Source organism: Natrix helvetica (assembly GCF_964273705.1).
Source record: "Natrix helvetica genome assembly, chromosome: 2".
Taxonomy (NCBI): domain Eukaryota; kingdom Metazoa; phylum Chordata; class Lepidosauria; order Squamata; family Natricidae; genus Natrix; species Natrix helvetica.
In genome coordinates this window covers 267944408-267966936 of record NC_138552.1, presented here as the reverse complement: position 1 = coordinate 267966936, position 22529 = coordinate 267944408, and the positions used below count along the sequence as shown (strand labels likewise).

The following is a 22529-nucleotide window of genomic DNA, read 5'->3' as shown; positions in this document are numbered from 1 at the left end:
GTTAGAAGTTATCAATTAATTCATTCTACATTCCAGTCTGCATTGGCTTGATAAACCATTAACATCATTTAAGAGAAAGAGAGAAATAAGTCAAATTAAAATACAAAATAACTATATTAATTAGCAAGTACAATACTACAAAGTCCATCTAGTGTGGACTAAGGCACCAGACTACAAATCAGGAGATGGTGACTTCTAGTCCTATCTCTGGCATCAAGTCAGCTGGATGATTTTTGGATCAGTTCCTCTCTCTGTCCTGGGAAACAGGGAAGGGAAAACTACTTCCAAAATCTTGCCAAGTAAACTTCAGGAACTGGTACCAACAGTATTCAGAAGTCATCTATCTACAGTATCTCTCCCTCCCCCTCCCTCCCCCTCTCTTTATAACACACACACATGTTGGAAGAAATGTCCACTTGGGTTCAGTTCCAAGTAGGGAGAAAGAAACCGGAAACATGGAGGCTGATTGGAAAGATAGTTTATTGATGAACAAGACCACCTGGGTTTGAAGTCCTGGGTAGCTGACCACATGGAGTAGCGAATGAATGTTATTTATACCTTCTCTTGAACTTGAGCTTCCTGTTCCTGTGGAGAGGGAGGGAGGGAGGGAGGGAGGGGGAGAGAGGGGGAGGGAGATTTATACCATCTCTTGGGCCCCGCCTTAGAACTTCTTTTCACACAAGCATTGTGGAATACATTGAACTGAGAATAATTATCCTGAAGACATCCAGTGGAGGAGGACAGACCTGCACCTCCTTGGTGAGAATCCTGTATTGTGCAAACTACTGTAAAAAGTTAGCACCCACCCCTCTCCTAGAAGAATGAAATATTCTAGGAATGAGAAATGGAGAAACATGTTTTGAGGCAGGAAGCAGACTCACTCTTAATATCCCCCACCCTCATCAATAGCCCACAGCAGATGTCAGCACTTAAGAGATAAAGAGATGGTGAGGTCTATTCATAAGCAAATACCCTCACCCAAGAGCCAACAAAGGTAGGATTAGCCCTCAGCCACAATAGGAATTGCCCAAAGACTCTTCATTACATCACCCAGCAAGATTCAACCAAGCCTTGGACACAGACAGCCTACAGTTAGCTAAGACACCAGCCCTTTGGGAGTCTGACAGCCAATAGGATACTTGACCTTGCCACAGGAACAGGAAGTTCAAGTTCAAAGCCCAAGAGAGGGTATAAATAACACTCACTCTCCACTCCATGTGGTCAGCTACCCAGGACTTCAAACCCATGTGGTCCTGTTCACCAATAAACCATTTTTCCAATCAGCCTCCATGTTTCTGTTGTCCTTCTCCCCACTTGGAACTGAACCCAGATGGACATTTCTTGCAACACTATAATGATTGAATGTACGGAACCTGCTAAACCAAAAACAAATCAAGCTTATTACAATTCAGTATGTTGCATGAATACAGCCCATGAGTTTATAATAGAGATAAATAAGATTCCAACCAAGGACTTGAGCTTTTACATAGAACCCTTCTCGTATCAGATGGCTCTTAATATAGAGGGAAGAAGGAACAGGAAAAAGAGTCGCTATTGAGCCAACAGTCTGATGAGTGGCTTGAGTTTGGGCCAAGAAAATAACTTGATAAAACATTTTAGATAAGCTTCCCCCTAAACCACACACAGATAAAGGGAGGAAGGAGGAAACACATTCAGATATGCAAGATTCTGTCATTGAAGCTGTTTCAATTAAAAATAATTCCAACCCTTGTGTAGTATTGATGTCTTTGACTGGCCTTCCTCATTCAGCTGCGTTTCTGTGCCTCCCCTCACCCTGCAGTTCAAACCATGGATTATTGCTCTACATTTTTCCCCCAATCTTGATGCACTGCAATAACATAGTACAGTGTTTCTCACCCTTGGCAACTTTAAATATGGGTTTGGCAGCATCCCAGCCAGTGTGCTTGTTCAGCTCCCTACAAGTGAAAAATCATAAATTCTCACTTCCCATTTGCAGGTTTGGTGACCAAAATTACAAGGAGTTTCCATGTAATGTGTGCACAGCCAAATCTCTTCTTTGTTACTAAATGGAAATACAGAACCAACAGACTGCTTACTATCTCCCATTTCTATGGGATGGATACCTAGTGGTTAGCTCTTGGCTGGGTATTACTGGGTTGCAAATTGTTTCTACTCTAACCCAATATTTTCCAAGCTTGGCCATTTTAAGATGTGTGGAGGTCAAATCCCAGAAGTCCCCACCCAGCTGATTGAGGAATTGCAGGTGTTGGAAGTTCACACATCTTAAACGTTGCCAAGCCTGAGAAATTCCACAGTAATAGTACAAGCACAGTCTATCTTGCAAGGGTGTTGTAACCTGATACCCTAATCTAGCGGTAGTCAACCTGGTCCCTACCGCCCACTAGTGGGCATTCCAGCTTTCATGGTGGGCAGCAAGGGTTTGCTGTAACTGTGCTTTATGAATTTTATAAAGTAAAGTTACTTCCCTACTTTATAAATCACCATTACTGTGGAACCGGTGGGCGGTTAGAAAATGTTACTACTAACAGAGATACAAAAGTGGGCGGTCGGTATAAAAAGGTTACCCCTGCCCTAACCCCATCCCCACCAACTCTCCCAATACACAGTATCTAAAATCAAGGTTGTGTTTTGCATAAATACTTTCAAAAACATTTTGCATTTTTAGAAAAGGCTTCACACACACACACCCAAAATATCACTTGAGTTTGACATAGCGCAAACTCTGTAATTATTGTCTACTTATGAAATGCTCTACCTGACTCCCGTTGTTACATCCTCTAACCCGCACAGCTTCAACCTTAAAACTGTCTGCCATAGACCCCACCCCATTCCCAAGAGGTCCATACCGTCCCTGTCCTACTCTCCCCATTTATTTGTATCCATTTCTTTCGTTCATGTCCATATTTATATTAATACCTGCTATCTTGTACATGTTTGACAAACAAACAAACAAATACATAAATCTTAACTATGTTGGGGGGGGGGCTTCTAGACAGGGGTCTCCAACTTTGGCAACTTTAAGAGGCTGAGGAATTCTGAGAGTTGAAGTCGCAAAGCTGCCAAGGTTGGAGACCCCTGCTCTAGAACGACTTTCCTGATACCAACCCGACCATTTCCTACCTAGGCAAATAAGCAAAGCCGCTTCCCTCCCCCTCCCCTCTCTCTCTCTCTCTCTCTCTCTCTCTTTCTGCTATTGGCTCTTCCTTGGTTAGGCCCGCCCCGGAAGCTGGTTGTTTGAAAATGCAAGCAAGGTTTCCTGAGAGCCCCAGGGGAGGTTGGGGTGGAGGGGGATGCTTCTCTTGCATTTCCCAAGCTGGGAGAAAAGGGCTTGGACAGACCTGGGTGAGTGTTGGGAGCGGGATTTCCCCCACCCCCCCGCAAGGAAAAAACCCGAAAGAGACTGAGAAGCAGATCGGAAGGACACGAAGACCAGCTCCTCTCCTTCTCATCCCCCGTAGCCCCAGCTCATAAGGGAGCAGTTTTCCTCCCTCTGCGCGTCTATAATAGCGGAAAGGGGACCTTTGCGATACCTGGTGACTAATGGGTTTTGTAGTCTATCTCTATGAATATGCCCTCCCTCGGGCTTCATTGAACACCCGTAGAGAGAGAAACTGCAGGAAAAGCTTGGTTGAAAATCTGCAAGGAGATTATCAGGACGTCGATCACAAGCCGGTCTTGTTAGAGGGATGGGTTGGAAGACGAGAAAGGGTCGGGGTGGGGGGAGCACCCCAAGTGAAGCCTAAATCCAGGCAGGTGGCAGGGAGCAAAATCTGCAGCTCAGGAAGGAAGGAAGTTTGCAATATAATTCTTAGCTGGAGGCTTTCCCCCTTTTAAAGCTTAAGAGTGATTCTGGGTTGGTGGCTTAGCTTTCACTAGTTCGACGGCTGCAATCTTTTTGTAGATAAAATTGACCCAGCTTCCATGATGTGTGGGGTTACGGCCAGCCAGGCTAAATTATTATAACGTATACCTTGAGATTGTTCAGACAGCAGTTGAAACAGGCTGCAGGGTGGGTGCCCTCTGTGTGGGTATGCATGAGGAGGGGAGATGTGGAGAGAGAAATGAAGCATTTGAATCATGTTATGCATGTTCTTCGACAGTACCATTCATTGCATATTTATTTCCAGGTTGCATTTAACGTTGATCTTAGTCATTAAAACCTCACATGGTTTAGCTTGAAATAATTCCTTTCCCCCTATGAAGTTTTGTGGATTCCGACCTTGGCTTCAGAATCTCTGTTTTCTCAACCAACCCCCAAAACCTTGTTACTTACAGTATTGCATGAGCCTTGGGCTTTGACAGATGAGGCAGTTGAGCAGAGGTTTTTTTTTTATCTTTCTTTTTTTTTAAAAAAAACATTGCTTTGTTTGCTTCTGCTGCAAGGAATTTATCATCATCTGCTCATTTTTCAAACTACATCTGTGCTTGTATTATTCTAATGTTACCAGTTACCTTTATTTTTTTTCCAAAAATTATACCACTCCAATATTTGCAGGTGGGATTATTGTAGCATTAAATATTAGTAAATTAAAAATGCAAGTTATTATTGTTCTGCAGATGTGGCCACAATGCTAACTAAATTTTGATATCTAAATTTTTGATACATTAAACATAAATGTTAATGTTAAAGCTTAATATATTTGAATTTACTTCTACTTCAGTGCATTTTAGAGAACATTAGATATATGTATATTTGTTCAATAATCTTTCTTGTTGTCTTGCAAAGCAAGTGAAAACCCTTATTCCCTTATTGGAGAGAAAAGGGAAGGTATAATTAATAAACACCTAATTATTTCCAAAATAATAGACAAACACACTTTAATGTATGCACAATGTATATGTAATTAAACCAAAATGGACTATAAAGAAAATTCTTGTGTAAAGAAGTGAGATACTGTTTATATGCTGTCATACAAAGAAGTAAGCCCCCAGTTGTTAAGTATTGCTTAATAGTTCTGCATTGCACAAAACAAACAAGTAATAGTATTGTTTGTCCTTCCACTTATATTCAGATATTGAAAATGATCTCTAGTGATAGCCTACACACAAAGCCTCTTGCACAGATCGGGACACCCATTTTTGGAGGACTTCACTTCTCCCAGTTTACCATGCTTTTGGTACTCATGGCAGGGATAAGGAAGCATGCAATATGCTTGTATATTCAGTAATTTGAGGCTTCTGTTTCTTAAAGCAGCAATCACAAACTGGTGGTCCATGGACTGCTGGTGGTCCGCGAGAAAATTTGGGTGGTCTGCAGAAAAATTATTTGCATTTTCTATATTGCATTAAATCAGGGGTCCTCAAACTACGGCCCCTGGGCCAGATACGTGCAATGAACACTTGTGTTGCTGCAGAGAGTCTCTCCCTTCTGGGTCTTTTTGCAGGGGTCGGAGGAGGGGAGAACTTCTGACTTGGGGTCTGCTTCAGCCTCCTGGTGTGGGGATTTGGGTGAAGGCTGGGGGGAAGTGCTGATGGTGGCAAAGAGCTGGAGGGCCTTGTTCCAGTGGGACTGCATCATGGCCTGGAACTGGCTGATCATCTCAGCCTGCTGAGCCTCCAGGCGCCAGTACCTGGCCTTGCACTCCTGCAGGTCTTCCCTCTGCTTGGAAAGCGTATGCTCTTAGTCCTCAGTAAAGTGCTTCTGCTGAGCCTCCTTCTTGGTCAGATCCAATTTGAACTGAGCCAGCTGTTTTGCCAACTCTTTCTTATGGTGGCTGCTTAGCTCCAACAACTGCTTCCTGTTGGGGCCCTAAGGAGCCTGGGCAGGCAGGCGAGGAGTGGCTGGGAGAAGAGGGGGGCAAGTAGAGCTGGTGAGGTGCCCCTTGACATGAGTGATACCAAGTTGACCACCTAGCCACACCTACCTAGCCAGTCATTAGGCAGATCATATTAGTGGCCCACGGGATTCAGAATATGACTTTAGTGGTCCCTGAGGTCCGAAAGGTTGGGGACCCCTGTTTTAAAATCAATTGGGAACTAGTCCTAGATCTAACCTGTTTGGGAATACATCCCATTTAATTAAAAGATTTGGCAGGTGCATTTGTACAACATAATAAGCTTGGGCAAAATTAATCCCTTAGATTTTTTGTAGTTTACCATAGCGAGCAAACCCTGCTCTTAGGTTAATTCATGATATACAGGTAGTCCTCGACTTATAACCAGTTAGTGACTGTTTAAATTTACTGAAAAAAGTGACTTATGACCACTTCTCGTTCTCGCATTTAGGACTGTTGCACTATCCTTATGGTCATGTGATCAAAATTATTGGCGCATATTTATGATGTTGCACTGTTCCAGGGCTATCTGATCGCCATTTGAACCTTCCCAGGCGTCTTCTGACAAGCAAAGTCAATGGGGGAAGACGGATTCACTTAACAACTGCAGTGATTCACTTAACAACGGTGGCAGAAAAGGTCAATGACTAGTTTCTCTAGAACAGGGGTGTCCAAACTTGGGAACTTTAAGACTTGTGGACTTCAACTCCCAGAATTCCCCAGCCAGCCTGGCTGGGGAATTCTGGGAGTTGAAGTCCACAAGTCTTAAAGTTCCCAAGTTTGGACACCCCTGCTCTAGAAGAAGCTGGAAAATTTCAAATTTCAATACGGTAATATTACTGTTATACATAAATTCCTTGTCCGTTATTTATCTGTTTTATCATAAAAAGCAACAGACAAAACAGAAAAACAACAAAACAAAACTGTAAAAGAAACAGAAAAGAATAAGGATTTTGAAATAACCTAACTAAGATGTATATGTCTAGCTGGACATTTTGACAACTTCTGTTAATTCATCACCTGTGATATAATTTGCTGATTATATAACTCTCAGAAGAGAAAACCATATTTTGTGTTGTTACATGCTACCGTGTTTCCCCAAAAATACAACAGGGTCTTATTTTCTTTTTACCTACAAAATATGGCTTGGGCTTTATTATGGGGGGGGAAGGATTTATTGTTTTGGGGTTGCCGAGCAGCTGCTCTCTTGCGAGCGGGCTCCCAAAGAGCCGGGCACAGCCTCATGGGCAAATGGCTGTGTTGCGCTGTCACAGCAGCGCAACACTACAGCCATGAAGCGACCATGCTCACGAGCAGCCACCCGGCAAACCCCCTTTGCAGCCGAGCACAGTGCCATTCACTGACCTAGGGGTATCGCCAAGGTGCGTAAGCACCTGTTCGCCGCCGTCCGGCTCCCGCGGCTTGACGCCTTCCAAATGCCAGTGAATGGCGCTCTGCATGACTGGAGAGGGGGGTTGTGTGAGCGGCTGTTCCGCTCTCGCTCACTCACCTCCCAGCCTCACCATTCATGGCCCAGTTCTCATTACGGAGCCAGGGCACCGCCACCGCCATCCCAGCCTGGTTTTTTCCACGGCTTCCAACCCAGGACTTTTGGCAGTGGCCGCTCTGGATGCACTGGTTGTGGGCCAGCTGCCTGCAGAGTGTACAATCATAGAGCGTGCGCCCAGAGCAGCCACTGCCGAAAGACTCGGGAACAAGCGAACAGGCACTCACATGGCTTGGTCATTGAATGGTACTGTGCCTGGCTGCAAAGGGGGTTTGCTGGGTGGCTGCTCATGAGCGTGGTCACTTCATGGCTGTTGTGTTGCGCTGCTGCGACAGCGCAACACAGCCATTCGCTCATGAGGCTGTGCCTGACTCTTTGGGAGCTCGCTCGCAAGAGAGCAGCCGCCCGGCAACCCCCCTCTTCAGCTGGGCACAGCGCTGCTCACCAACCTAGTGGTATCCCGAAGGCGCCAAGCAACGCGATCACCTTTGCCTCCCCCCAGGTTCCCGTAGCTTGGCACCTTTGGGATACTGCTAGGTTGGAGCGGCGCTCTGCCTGCCCGGAGGTGGCGGGTTGTCCAGGGGGCTTATATGCAGGGGGGGCTTATATTTTTGCCCACCAGAAAAATATGGCATGGCTGTATTATGAGGACATGTCATATTTTCGGGGAAACACAGTACATAGTTTGTCTTGCATGCTGCAGTTTTATCATGGTAAGATCTGTTCTTGGAGATTTTGCTCTATTTTATTTTATAAAAGAGCCACTCCAAGGATGGAAGGACGTGGACATAAGTAATTAGATGGATAACAATGGGAGAAAGAGAAAACAGCTAGAGTCTGAAACCATCTGAAACCTTCATTTATTTCAAGTGATAATCTATTACTATTTTTTTGCTTTTAGATCAGCAAAATTAATTTTATTGGATTTGTATTGAAATTTTATAAGAATTCCTGCTCTACTTTATTTCCACCTTACAAAAAGACCAGGTTTTAATGAATTCATATTTTTTCCCCTTACATTGGAAAAACGTAGGTCATAGCGTTTATTATACAGAGGTGGAAAAGAAATATTTAGGCCGTTAAGTGCAACAACATTGAAAATCAGGGTTGATATCAAAAGAAAGCATAAAATACTTTTCTATTTGCATTAATTTGTGGAATTGGATATCATTTTTGTAGGGTCAGTCTAGCCATAAGAGGATATTTTCACAGACTATGTGTAACTAGTTTCCAACCAAAGGCCTCAATAAATTTAATATATACATTCAAGTAATTCAGTCCTGATGTTCCTCTAGCACTGTGATGGCAAACCTATGGCACATGTGCCAGAGATGGCACATAGAGCCCTCTCTCTGGGCACGTGCACCATTGCCAACTGCACTTCTGGGTTTCGTTGCGTGCATGCATGAAGACCAGCTGGCCAGCGCACATGCACGCAACGAAACCCGGAAGAGAGCTGCTGGCTGCGTGCACATGCGCAGCTGTTCTCTCCTGGATTTTGGTCGTCCAGCACAAGTGCACACTCCAGTGTCAGCACTTGGTGCCAAAAAGCCACTACTGCCACTTATATTGTTATAAGTCAAGGACTATCTCTGCCTTCCTCTGCATGGCAGTCTTGTCCTGGTAAACTATTTCTCCTTTCTGGCAATTTTCCTCTCTGTTAAAGGCACCAAAATAATCCATACAATGTAAGGTTTCCTGCTGCAGAGGGAGTTGGACTAGATGACCTCATAGTAGCCTTCTAGCCCTAAATTGCTGCACTATTTTTCTTTCTTTCTCCACGGCGCTGCTTGGAGAGTCCAAGGAAGGGTTAACACAGCCTATCTGCCCAAGGACTGAGTTGATTTTTTCCCCTGGTCACGCCTCCTTTGCCTCCACAGGGTCAGTTTTAAAAACTCAGTCCGCCCTATAGGACGTACTCTGGGGAGTTCCCGGTCTTTGGACAAATAGGCTGGGTTCCCCAAAAAGAAATTTTTTTTAGTTAGCATAATACTTATCAGGATTTTTTCCCTCTTTTTTTCTAATAACAATTCGGCCTTTTTTTAGTATTGGCTTTTATTAAAATGGACTAAATTAAAACAGAGGCATTGGAGGAGCCCACCTGTTGCCCTAGCAACGTAATCATCTGTGGCCACTGGTCTGGCGTCTGCCGGCGAGTGCGGGGACGATCCTGGCGTTGGCTCGGCCCCGGCCGCTTGCTAAGGGGAATTTCGGCTGGATTTCTCCCTCGGCGGCGTCCTTGCTGGCTCCGGAGGTTGCGGCGGCCATTTTGAAAGCTGCGTGTTGGCGTGCTTTCCAACGGCCGTTTTAGACGTATGGCTGCATTCTGGGCGCGTTTTTAAAGCGCGCGAAACTTGCGGCGGCCATTTTCTCTGCTCACTTTAACAACTAGCAGCAGGGAAAGCGCTTGGATTCTCCGCACCTCTCTGCCTCTCAGCAGATCGCTGCGGAGAGCTTGGAGTGTCCTGCTTGGGTCTCCAGCAGTACCGGAGCCTCTTGAGTGTCCCTTCGGCTGAAGGAGCGGCTGTGGAGTGTCCTGGTGCCTTCTTCCAGCCTCCAGAAAATTTGAAGATCTGCAGACCCTTTGGAGCCGGCTGGCCAGCGTCAACTGCCCTTCTCCTGCAGTTTGAATTGATCCAACACCTGTGCAGCTATGGCAGACGAAGGTTTGGAGCAGAGGGACGAGCTGGCTGGGCCATCCGCCAAGCGCAGTAGGCCAGATCCCTCGGGCCAGGGGAGAAAGGGTGGAAAAGGGGCTGGGGGAAACCCCCCCCCATAACTCCTCAGGGAACAAGGGCCCCAAGCACCTAGGAGATAGGAGACTTGAGGGTTCCAGAGAGCAACCTGACCAGGCCCAGGCCCCTCATCTTCCTCAAACCTGTGAGGCTGAGCTTGGCCCTGTCCTAAGCAGATGTGAGAGAGAGGACTCTCTCTCTAACCAAGGGGATCAATCTCCTTCCATTAGTGGTAGGGATTCCAGATCTGTTTCTCCTGCTGCATCTCTGGGTTACCCAGATTCCCCCAGTTCCTCTGTAAGGGACGATTTGGGGGCTTTCCCTGGCTGTCCCCACATGGAGGGGCCTTTAGCCCCTACTCACTATGCAAGGGGGTCAGGCTCTTCTAGGCCCAGGCCTGTTGAGGACAAGGGCCCAGCTATTTCGCCAGAGATGCAGGAGATAATTACTCAGGCCATCTCGCAGGGCGTGGTTGAGGCCTTGTGCCACATGGAGAGCAAAAAGGGTAAGGCCTCAAGGCCTACCTCCTCTCTAGCAGCAGGCAGGGGCCGCGAATCTGGTTCCCCAGGCACCTCTGTCACCACAGAGGTGTCCACATGGGAAGATGAGACTGCAGATGAGTTCCAGCTTTCGGAGGACGAGGATATGCCCCCGGACAAACCTGCCTTCACTGGTTTGTTCAAGCCTTCTCTGTTTAAGGCCATACTGCACAAGGCTAGGACCTCCACAGAGTTAGGGACTAAGCCTAAGGATAAGGCCTCTCTCCCCATTCCTCAGGACCTTAAAGCGGGTCTATTCAGTGAGACCACTCCAGATCCGGAACTTATTCCAGTTCCTGACATGTTTATGAACGTGGTACAGCGTCAGTGGGTGCAGCCGGGGACCCTGGCCAATCCCAGTGGCGCAGACAAAACTCTGTTCCCCCTGGAACAAAAGTTGGAGGATGTACTTAAAATGCCTGAAGTGGATGCTCCAGTGGTTTCTCTGACCTCCCCTTCCTCCCTCCCAGCTGACCTGCTGGAGGATTTGAAGGCAGAGGATAAGAGGTCTGAGAAAGCCTGCCTTAAGACGCACCAGGCGACTGCCTGGGCGATCAAGGCCTCCACCTCCTCTTCTTTCTTCACGAGGGCTTCCTTGTTATGGCTACGCCAATTGAGATCCAAGCCTCCCTCCGAGGCATCTCGCTGGCGTCATGATCTGGACAAAATAATTACGGCTGTAGAATATTCTGCCGACGCTTCCCTAACAGCTGCAAAATTTGCATCCAGGGCGCTCGCCTCCAACGTGACCTCACATCGCTTGCTATGGCTCCGGCACTGGCAAGCTGACATGAAAGCCAAATGGAAGCTGGCCTCAGCTCCCTTCAAGGGGGGGGTTCCTCTTCGGGGATGCATTAGACAAATTCGTAATAGAGACTAAGGACAAACGTAAAGTCCTTCCGTCTACTTTCAAAAAGAATGAAAGAAAAGGTTCTGGGTCCTTCAGGAAGCAGCCTTTTCGTAATCAGGACTCCGCCCAGGCCTCCACCTCTTCCTATTCCTACCAGAGGCCCTACAACCAGTCCACTGACAGGGCACAGGACAGGGGTAGTTTCAACCCCAGGGGTAGGCAGCAGAACCAGGGCTCCTTTCGTAAGCCCTTTCGAGGGGGAGGCAACAACCATCAGTTCAGGCATGGCAAGTGACCACCACGGGACTGCTCCCATCGGCGGCCGCCTGCAACTTTATGCAGATCGGTGGGAGGAGATTACCACGGATTCGTGGATCCTAAACACTGTCAGGAAGGGGCTGACTCTAGAATTTCTATCATTCCCGCCCCGGACATTCATTCGTTGTCCTGTAGCCAAAAATCCCATAAAAAGATCCCTCATGCAAGCAGAGATCGATCATCTTCTTTTGATAAGGGCCATAGAGCCCGTTCCCCCAGAGCAGGAAGGGAAGGGATTTTACTCCATTCTATTCCTGGTCCCCAAGAGCTCGGGGAGGGGGGTGGAGGGCCATATTAGACCTGAAGCGCCTGAACCGGCATCTGGCCTACAAGCGCTTCAAAATGCAGTCCCTCCAGTCCATTCTCAGCTGCATTCGGCGAGACGACCTGCTCACCTCCATCGACCTCAAGGAGGCGTATCTACATGTGCCCATTCATCCGGCTCACAGGAAGTTCCTTCGGCTGTTCTACAACGGCAAACATTATCAATACAAGGCACTGCCGTTCGGACTCTCTTCAGCTCCACGAACGTTTACGAAGCTTCTTGCAGCTGTGGCGGCCCACCTGCGCAAGCTTCCCATCCGTCTGGAGTGCTACCTCGACGACATCATCATTCACTCGAGGAGCCAATCACAAGCAGCAAGGGACATAAGTGCCACCATCCGCACTTTGCAGGACCACAGGTTCTCTGTGAACTTAGAGAAGAGCCACCTGGTCCCTGCCACTCGCATACAGCACCTGGGCACCATCATAGACTCAGACTCGTGCCATGTTTTCCTGTCTCCAGACAGACTGCGCAATCTCAGGGCCAGAATCCATCAGTGTCGCAAGACTACCACCTTGCCAATCGTCCATCTATCCCAGTTACTGGGGATAATGATATCTTGCATCAACGTGGTTCCCTGGGCGCGTCTTCATGCCAGGGAATTGCAATGGTTTCTCCTGCCAATGCAGAGGGCGAAGGCAAGCAACTTGTCCAGGAAAGTTCGACTCCCATTGAAGGTGTCCCGCTCCCTGAAATGGTGGCAGTCACGAGCAGTGGAGAGGGGCTGTCTGTTCAAAGAGCCCGACAGGATTGTTGTCACTACAGATGCAAGCCTCTTCGGTTGGGGAGTGCATTGCCAAGGTCAGCTGGCGCAGGGCAAGTGGTCTCGCGCGGAAGCGGCTCGAAACATCAACTGGCTGGAGCTGAGAGCTGCCAGACTCGCTCTGAGACGGTTTTGGAAACAACTCCGGGGCCACCACGTGCTTCTGCTTACAGACAATATTGCCACCAAAGCACACGTGAACAGGCAGTGTGGCACTCACTCCAAGGGACTCATGGCGGAAGCAGAGGCCCTGGGTCGTTGGGCAGAGCTTCACTTAGCGTCGCTGAGAGCAGATCACATCTCAGGCACCAGCAACGTAAGTGCAGATTGGCTGAGTCGTCAAAACACTCGACAGCTCCGAGTGGAGGTTGCATCCGGATCTGTTCTACCAGATTGTACAACGGTTTGGCCCGCCACAAGTCGACCTCTTCGCCACGGCAAAGAACACTCACCTGCAGAGATTCTTCTCTCGATACTGGTCTCATCAGGCGGAGGGGGCGGACGCCCTGAGGACCCAGTGGCCTCCCGGGCTGTTATATGCGTTCCCGCCTCTACCTCTGATTCCACAGGTAATCTCCAAACTCCTGAGGGAGAAGGCGGAGCTCATCCTGGTAGCTCCATATTGGCCCAGGAGATCCTGGTTTGCGGATCTGACCGACCTCTCAGTGGAGAGACCATGAAGAATCCCCCCACAGAAGGTAGTACTGACACAGGGGGCAATCACTCACCCAGAGCCCCAGTGGCTCCAGCTAGCCGTCTGGCGCTTGAGGGGCAGCTCCTGAGGGACCTACACCTCTCGGACAAGGTCATTCAGACCATACAAGCTTCCAGACGACCGGCCACGACTCGAATTTACGAAGCAACGGTCCGCGTTCTCCACTTGGTGCGAACAGCGGAACATCGTGGGCGCTGAGGCTTCTGTGCCTCAGTTACTGGACTTTCTTCAAGCTGGGTTGGACAAAGGTTTGGCACCAGCTACTCTTCGGAGGCAGGTCGCGGCCTTGTCTACCATTCTGGCGAGGCACCAGTCTCAGACATTGAGTCATCACCCCCAGATCAGGAGCTTCCTAAAGGGGGCCTCCAATTTGCGACCCCAAGTGGTGCATAGATACCCAACCTGGAACTTACCATTTGTTTTGCAGGCTTTAACCTCTGCGCCCTTTGAACCGTTAAGAAAGGTCTCCCTTCAGCACCTGTCTCTAAGAACCGTCTTCCTGATAGCTATCACCTCGGCCAGACGGGTGTCGGAGATTGCTGCTTTCTCTGTCAGGGAAGAACTTTGTATCATCCACCCAGACCATGTCATCCTACGTCTGGACCCAACCTTCTTGCCAAAGGTAAATTCTCCTTTCCACAGAGCGCAGGAGGTGATACTCCCGAACTTCTGTCCCAAACCTCAGCACCCCAGGGAGCGCTGCTGGCCCAAACTGGATGTGAGGCGTGCTGTTCGGATCTATCTGAAGAGGACTAAGGACCTCAGACGTTCTGAGGCTTTCTTTGTATCCTTTCAACCGGGGTCGTTGGGACGCAAGGTTTCCTCATCAACTATCGGTCGTTGGCTCCGGGCCTGCATTAAAATGACTTACGAACACCAGGGCAAGACGGTTCCAGCCCGTGTGACGGCCCACTCCACGAGAAGCGCGGCCACGACTGCAGCATGGGCGACCCAGGCGTCCATCCTGGACATTTGCAGAGCTGCTACGTGGGCATCTCCAACGGCCTTCATCAGAAATTATAAAGTAGATTCCTTTGCCTCCGCCAAAGCCTCTTTTGGGAGGAGAGTATTGCAACAAGTGGTTGAGGCTCCGGCCAGTGGTGACTTTTCCCTCCCTGGGACAAAATAGCTTGGGCATGCCCCTTCCTTGGACTCTCCAAGCAGCGCCATGGAGAATGACCGTTGTCTTACCTGAATGGTCGTTCTCGGGGCGCTGCGGGAGAGTCCAAGACCCACCCAGGGTTCATAGATAAATATGTGACAGTTTCCGTGAACTTGCAGATGCATTGAACTTCCTCGACGGTCAAGACTTCGTTTTTAAAACTGACCCTGTGGAGGCAAAGGAGGCGTGACCAGGGGAAAAAATCAACTCAGTCCTTGGGCAGATAGGCTGTGTTAACCCTTCCTTGGACTCACCCGCAGCGCCCCGAGAACGACCGTTCAGGTAAGACAACGGTCATTCTGCTAACAAAGAAACCTGCCTGGGGCTCATTCCACATGCCTGCCAGATAGAGATAATGAGATAATGACCCTAAAGAAAGTTTGGCTCCATTCACAAGCCTTTTAGAAACACAATGCTCATATTGCACAAACCCCAAAACTTCAAAAACATAAAACCATATAACATATAACCATATAACCAATTTGTCTTTCAATTCAGTCTTGATGTTCCTCTAGCACTGTGATGGCGAACCTATGGCACACGTGCCAGAGATGGCACATAGAGCCCTCTCTTTGGGCACGCGCACCATTGCCAACTGCACTTCTGGGTTTCGTTGCACACATTCATGAAGACCAGCTGGCCAGCGAACATGCATGTGACGGAACCCGGAAGAGAGCTGCTGGCTGCGCGCACATGCACAGCTGTTCTCTTCTGGGTTTGGGTGATCCAGCACAAGTGCACACTCCAGTGTCGGCACTTGGTGCCAAAAGCCACCACTGCTCTAGCATGTGCTAATGGGGCTACTAAACAGAATTGGATATTTTATGTTTTTTATGCCCTTTCCGCTTGTTTGCTTTATCTTAAAAGGATTCATTCCTACCACTGGAAAAGAAAACTTCAAACTTCTAGCAAGACGAAGCTCCAGCTAACATGGAAAGGAATCTTCTGTGTGCTGTAAGCAAGAGAGTAGATGAAACAGTGGATGTCTGCTTTTTGGGTAATGCGGAATGCCCTTGTGTGTATTCTAAATTTCATTGTGTTCAGTTAGGACTCCTTCCTTCAGAGAACAGTAAGGATGATGTATGCTTTCAGAATCCACACTCTTCGGTCGCGAAATGGAAATGGGTAGACAAAATAATTTTCCCAAGGTTTCTTGAATGTCTTTTAAAAGCAGACTACTGAGGCCACCCACATGGTCTAAATTTCTTAATTTCTTTTGGAACTTATTTTATTTAAGGTCTTTGGGATATGAAAAGTGAAGGAAAGATGAAAGACCTGATTGTATTGAAAAGAAGGAGAAGAAAAAATCCAGATATGCAACATAGGTTTATTTTTGAAATGCATTCAGACTCAATAAATACATTTTCTTATGCACCTGGGGATTCTTTCACCTCCTTCACAATTTCATAAGTCTTTATCTTAGAATGTTTGATAACATTTTTTTTAAATAATATTATTTTGGGTTTATAAGCAGTCATGATTTTTCAAAATGACTAGAGGCAACAGAGTGTTGGGAAGCATATAATTGTTTTGTACTCTGATAAAGTTCAGTATATGGAAGAGTCTCTGAGTCTTCCGAAGAGATAGAATAATTATGCTCAGAATTTTGGATTCTTAATCTGATGTATGTACGAGATAGCTAAATGCCTTCTGAAATCTGAAATGTGATTCTTCCACTTCATTCCGTTTACACATACATATAGAAAATAATTTTGAAGTTGCATATTTTCTAATTTGAGGAACAAATTGGTTTTTTTTTTAAATTACTTCAACAGGCCAGGAGCATTTAATCAGAATCAGCGAGGAAAGACACCCACCAGAAGATTCAAAACCAATGGAATTATATGGCAAGTCAGCCTGTAAAGGAAAAGATGATGGTTTCCAGAATTGGGAGTGGTCAAAGACCTTAGCAAGCCAAGAAAGAGCAAAAAACACCCCAGGGGAGAAAGCAAATAGAGGCATTCCCTGCAGAGAAGGGAGCCCAGCTCCCTGTGGAACTAGTGTCCAGTTGAGAATTGACACTGGTAAGGACTATGGGTATAACTTATGAGCTTTGTTCATTTTTGTTCATCTTGACACTAAGCCACGTCTTGTTTTCATCATGGATTGTTGAATAAGCTGCTGTGTACTTCTGTATTATGGAATTTCTGGGCTGCTTCAGTTGCAACTGGCTTCAGGCAGCATAATTCCATTTCAGTAAACGGATTATAAAATTCAGTAACCGAATATAACCATAGTAATTCTAATTGCGTTATGCCAGGAAACAGCATTCCTAGAAAACAGATCAAGAATTTTTTGGGTGTGTGTGTATGTGTGGAATCTCATTTCTCAAGTCAGTCTTATGTCATTTCTTGGCTGGCTTAATAGCTTTGTTAAATTGCAAGAGGACTGGTGCTGGGCTAATCATAGTGGGAATGTTAGTCCATAGTAGTGGGGCAGCAGGAGAAAAGGCTTGGCTTTGTGCTTGATGGTTGCTTGCTTTGGAGTAGGGATCCCAAGAGAATCTTCCCATCTAGGTTTGACTGGTAACTGCTGGGAGTAGCCTGTCCTAAAACTATCCAGGCTGCAGGCCATATAGAACTTCCAAGGTGCCCATTAGTACTATGAATTACATCCAATGATCTGGATTTACTCTCAGACAAAATGGGAAAAAATGTATATCACAGCATAAAGATCACCAACATGGACATAAAAGCTATTGCCTGCACCTAATTAATGCACCAGTTGCTAAAATGGTACAAATCAACATACTGAAATTCAGTGAGATCCCTAGTTTGTGGCATTTTGGTGAAGTTACCAAGCCTGGGGTGCAAAACTTCAGACCACAACAAATGATAGCAGAGTTAGAAGTCTGTTTGCTTCCATGTTGACTTATCTGGATTTTTGAAGCACCAAATTTGTAACCTTAATTTTTGATGCTTTTAGGAGAGTTAACCATGCACAGTAGCTAACATGGTTGGAATCAATGGTGGGTTCTGGGTGGTATGGCCCGATACGGGCGTACCAGTGATAGCTGGGAGCAGCGGCCACCGTACCGGAACGGTGACTCGTTTGGCCCACCTCCCTGCTCATGTTTCTTACTGCTTTTTGATGCAAACCGGCCAATTGTGCATGTGCGCACAGCGTGCAGCACCTGCGCAACCTCTGCCGAGCAGCTGAGTGTCGCTAGGTGGTGGTGTGTGCATGCGTGTACAGTGCACGTGCCCGACAAGGATGCCCGGCCCTGATGCAGCGTACTGGTTGCAACGGGATCCGGAAGCCTCTACTGGTTGTAATGTTGGGTTGGCAATTTGTAAGCCCACACTTGAGACCCAAATGCTGCTGTGTGATGGGGTGAGCTCCCATGATTCGCTTCAGATCCTGCCAACCCAGCAGTGCGAAAGTGTGTGAACACGAGTAAATAAATGCCATATTTTTCAGAGTATAAGACACACCCGAGTATATAACGCACCAAGATTTTGAAGAGGCAAATTTAAAAAAAAAAGGTTTTGCACTCTACAGACCCCCCAAAAACAGCCCGTTTTTCGCAGAGATGAGTCCGTTTTTTTCAAAAAAAGGGCATGGATAGCCTTTAGGAAGCTTATAGAGTACTCCTGGGGGTTGGGGGGGGCAGAAATGAGAAAAAACGGTTTTGGGACTCTTGTTTTGTTCATTTTTACCCTCCCCAGCCCCCAGGAACACTCTGGAAGCCTCCTAAAGGTTATGCACAGCCATTTTTGCAAAGGGGACGGGGTTTCGGGAGGCCAAAAATGCTGTATTCAGTGTATAAGATGCACCCAGATTTTCACCCTCCTTTTTTGAGAGAAAAAAGTGCATCTTATACTCTGAAAAATATGGTAGGTACTACTTTGGTGGGCTCATTAATGGGGCTGTGAAAGGCTCCCCCAGCTGAGTGTCCCCCAGGAAATAGTGATGTCACTGGCTAATCCTTTCAACCCAGAAGCACCTCAGCACTTCCGACATGACAACGACGAGGAGAGCTGCTTGAGCCCAACAAAATTTAATTTGATCAGTGGAAAGGATGATTAGATATTAGCCTTTTGTAACACAAAATAAGTCAATTGACCCAGTTAGCTAATACTCAATAAAATTCATCCTCAAACCATTTATGCATAGAATTAAAGCTAACTTGACCCAGTGAGTTGTGGGCATGCGTAAATCTAGACATTGATTTGATTAAATAAGTATTTGCAATATAGAAAGAAAAACAACTAAAAAAACATTGTTTATTCCAAGATCTGGCAACCCAGAGACATGTCTCTCCAACACTAATTGGCTATTGTTAGTCCTTTGAGATAGTTCTGTTAGAAAACAGTACTATGCTTACTAATTCTACTATAAGGTCACATTAACAGAATCTTGAAAGACTAAAAGTACCTTTTCCTTTCTTCTCTTTTACTCTTCCAAAAACTAGAGAAGATCCCTTCTGAGATGCTTTCACCACACCTCATTCAGGCACAAATTTTATCAGGCTGCTGTACTATCTAGGTTGCACTCTTCTTCCTGCTCCCAAGCTCATTCCCATTATAGCTATAGTGGTGAAACTTCCTCTACTGCTGCTTTCTTGTCAAAAGAGATGGGGTTAGTCATACAATAAAGCTTACCAGCATTTGACTGACACAAGGACTCATAAGATATCAGGTATTTCATGAAAAAGTGGGGTGGAGAGTGTATTCCTAAAATAGCAGTTGTTGACCCAATTAAAGCAGCAATGTGCTGCCAAAATCACTGCTAATGAGATGTAGAGTACTGAGGTTCTAGCTGATTATTTAATCATGTTGCAGAGAAGACCCATTAAGATTATATTTGTCGCTGTAAGTCAGAATCCTAATGAAAAGAGAGATAAACCCTGTAGCAGATTACCTAGGAAGGACCTAAGGGACTAGCTAACTGTTGGGGGGGGGGAGTTGGCCCTAAGAAACTAACTAGATATGTAACGCAATGTCTGGAGGTCCTACTTAGAAATTTTGTTGGATTTCTCTTTTTATTCCAGTGGATAATGGATGGAAGAGTGAGAGTGATGGGAAACCATCAGAAAGAATCAAATCTGAGGAACTGAAAGAAAATTTTTGGAATCAGAGTAGACCAATGGGAGAAGATGGAAGTTTTGTGGAGAAAAGAGGTGATAAATCTATTACTTCTCAAGGTAGAAATTTCAATGAAACCTCAGTTCAGCCTAGTGGCCAAACAGATAAAAGATGTAACAATTGTCTGAATATTCACCAGTTCATCCATGCAGAGGAAAAGTCAAATAAAAACTTCAAATTTGGGAAGAGTGTGAATTGGAACCAAAATCTTGCTGATGGTCAAGCATTTCTGGAAGGCAAGAAACTCTACAAATGTTTGGAGTGTGGAAAGGGCTTCAGTCACAGCTCAAGTGTCCCTTCGCATCAGAGGATTCACAGAGGGGAGAAGCCCTATAAATGCCTGGAGTGTGGGAAGGGCTTCAATTCGAGCACAAGCCTTTCTTCGCATCAAAGGACACACACCGGGGAGAGGCCATTCAGCTGCTTGGACTGTGGCCTGAGTTTCCGGGACCATTCAGGCCTTATTAAACACAAGCGGATTCACACTGGGGAAAAACCCTACCGTTGCCCGGACTGCGGCTTGAGCGTTAGCACTCAGTCAAGCTTAGTTAGACATCAGAGAATCCATACAGGAGAGAAACCGTATCGGTGCACGGAATGCGGGAAGTACTTCGGTCAGAGCACAGACCTTGCTTCACACAAAAGAACCCACACCGGAGAGAAACCCTATAAATGCTTAGAGTGCGGGAAGAGCTTCAGCCGAAGCACGAGCCTGACTTTGCATCGGCGAATCCACACCGGGGAGAAACCGTACAGCTGCTTAGACTGCAACAAGAGCTTCTCTGACCAGTCAAGCTTCATTAAGCACGAGAGAAGCCACACAGGAGAGAAGCCGTACAAATGCCTGGAGTGTGGGAAGAACTTCAGTCGGAGCACAAGCCTTTCTTCGCATCAAAGGACACACACCGGAGAGAGGCCTTTCAGCTGCTTGGATTGTGGCCTCAGCTTCCGGGACCATTCAAGCCTGGTGAAACACAAGCGGATTCACACCGGGGAAAAGACGTACAGCTGCTCAGACTGTGGCCTCAGTTTTACCACTCAGTCCAGCCTGGTTAGGCATCATAGAATCCACACAGGAGAGAAACCATATCCATGCTCGGAGTGCGGGAAGTACTTTGGGCAGAGCACAGATCTTGTTTCACATAGAAGGATTCACACAGGGGAGAAGCCCTATAAATGCTTGGAGTGTGGAAAGAGCTTCAGTCGAAACACAAGCCTAACTTTGCATCAGAGGATTCACACCAGGGAAAGACAATAAAGATTGCAGTAGGGAAAGCGGGGGGGGGGGGGGGAACCTATGCAGAAAAGAAGTCGTGTTTATATGCACAGAAAGATCTTCAGAGAACAAGCATTACTTCGAAGTATTTAAATTGGACTTTTCACCAACCTGTGTAGACTTAATTGTATTTTTGAAGGTAGCCATATGAAAAAGTTATTTTGTTGATACTCGGTTCTCTTAAGAAGTCTCTGCTGTGGTCGTTGCAAATATAGTTTAGAAATAGATCGGCAGTTCTAACGTATTGTTTAAATTGAAGAGTATGCATAATTAAATTTTACATTGCTTGCAAAGAACGTTCTTTTCTAACAAAAGGTAAAGTATATATATCTGCAAGAAAATTTTGAGCACTTTCAGAGCAACCATCTAAATTTAATAAAATAATTGTGTGGAGTAAAATTAACCATGCTGTTTCCCCTGGCAGTGCCAGTTACAGCTTTTACAAAAAAATGGAATTAGTCTGATAACCTACAGAATGGGGGGGGGGGGGGAAGCATCCAGGTGCATTTGCAAGCGAAAGGGAAAGCTTTAATACATTAAAGCGTTAAAGGTCTGTAATTGATTACTAGGAATTTTTAATACGTACATTCCTGGAGATAAGCTACACAACGAGACTTAACCTCTGAGTAGGTTTGCATAGAATTGTGCTGTAAGCCAATAAAAGGTCAAAGTAGAAATGCAGATCACTGAAATCAGACTGAATATTTCTGATCAAGGTCTGTCCTAAGTTGAGGCAAGGGCAGAAGGGTAAAGAAACACTGGCAATTAAGAGAAGGATAAGCAGTTCCTGCAAGCAAAATGCAAAAGGGGGCTTCTAAGAGAGGAGCGATCTTCAAGGAAAAAGTTGGTACTTTAAATTGCATACTACACACTCATTTAGCTCAGTAAATATAGATAGTCCTTGCTCAGCAATCACAGTTGAGACCAGCAACTCAGTCATTAAATGAAGTGGTCACTAATTGGGAGGACTGCTTATGACCTTACATCAGTTTTCCTTTGCTTTACAGACCTGTGAAGATCATAAATTTGATAAAAGATAACAAAGTGCAGGCATTTAGCAGACTTAAGGGTTAGATTCCTGGTTGAAAAGTGTTGCTGAAATTGTGTGGCTTCTTAAGATGTAGCACAACAGTTGGAAAATTGATAGTGTTTCTTTCGAGATTGTTTCATTCTGAATTAGTTTATTTAATGTAATTTAAATATTTTTTTTAAAAAAATTGAATCACCAAGAGATTAAAACCCTGCTGTTACACTTTAATTTACATCTCTTTCTTAACTAATTGTTTTTTGTATATTTTTTAAAGTTGTGTTTCGAAACTGATCACTAAAACAATTTAATTGACAACTGTTTTACAATGTCTAAATAATATACTTTATGTAATGTTTTAAAGTATCTTGATGTGTATTGATTTAGGAAAATAGTACAGCTAGGAATTATATACTAGGAACAGCACTTGGTCACCTTTTTTATTCTG

At 45.9% G+C, this 22529-nt stretch overlaps 1 protein-coding gene across 3 annotated transcripts; it reads left to right on the top strand.

Annotated features, from left to right (window-relative positions):
• Nucleotides 1-3231: 3231 nt before the first annotated feature.
• On the top strand, nt 3232-22447 carry LOC309387316 (uncharacterized protein). Of its 3 annotated transcripts, none has more exons than XM_081943763.1 (5): nt 3232-3345; nt 6301-6416; nt 15559-15688; nt 16467-16715; nt 19685-22447. In XM_081943763.1, the coding sequence occupies exons 3-5, from the start codon at nt 15622-15624 to the stop codon at nt 21034-21036; spliced, it is 1668 nt and encodes a 555-aa protein (XP_081799889.1). In that variant the 5' UTR covers nt 3232-3345; nt 6301-6416; nt 15559-15621; the 3' UTR covers nt 21037-22447. The 3 variants fall into 3 exon arrangements, with proteins under 3 accessions (XP_081799889.1, XP_081799890.1, XP_081799891.1); XM_081943764.1 differs by having other exon boundaries at nt 3252-3345; nt 6332-6416; XM_081943765.1 differs by lacking the exon at nt 3232-3345 and adding an exon at nt 3383-3536 and having other exon boundaries at nt 6332-6416.
• Nucleotides 22448-22529: the final 82 nt, after the last annotated feature.

Excerpts from the sequence above, each read along its gene's own strand:
- LOC309387316 (XM_081943763.1), top strand. The coding sequence starts at position 15,622 with ATGGAAAGGAATCTTCTGTGTGCTGTAAGCAAGAGAGTAGATGAAACA. Across the intron at positions 15,689-16,466 it reads AGTGGATGTCTGCTTTTTGG|GCCAGGAGCATTTAATCAGA; the intron begins GTAATGCGGAAT and ends TTACTTCAACAG. Across the intron at positions 16,716-19,684 it reads CCAGTTGAGAATTGACACTG|TGGATAATGGATGGAAGAGT; the intron begins GTAAGGACTATG and ends TTTTTATTCCAG.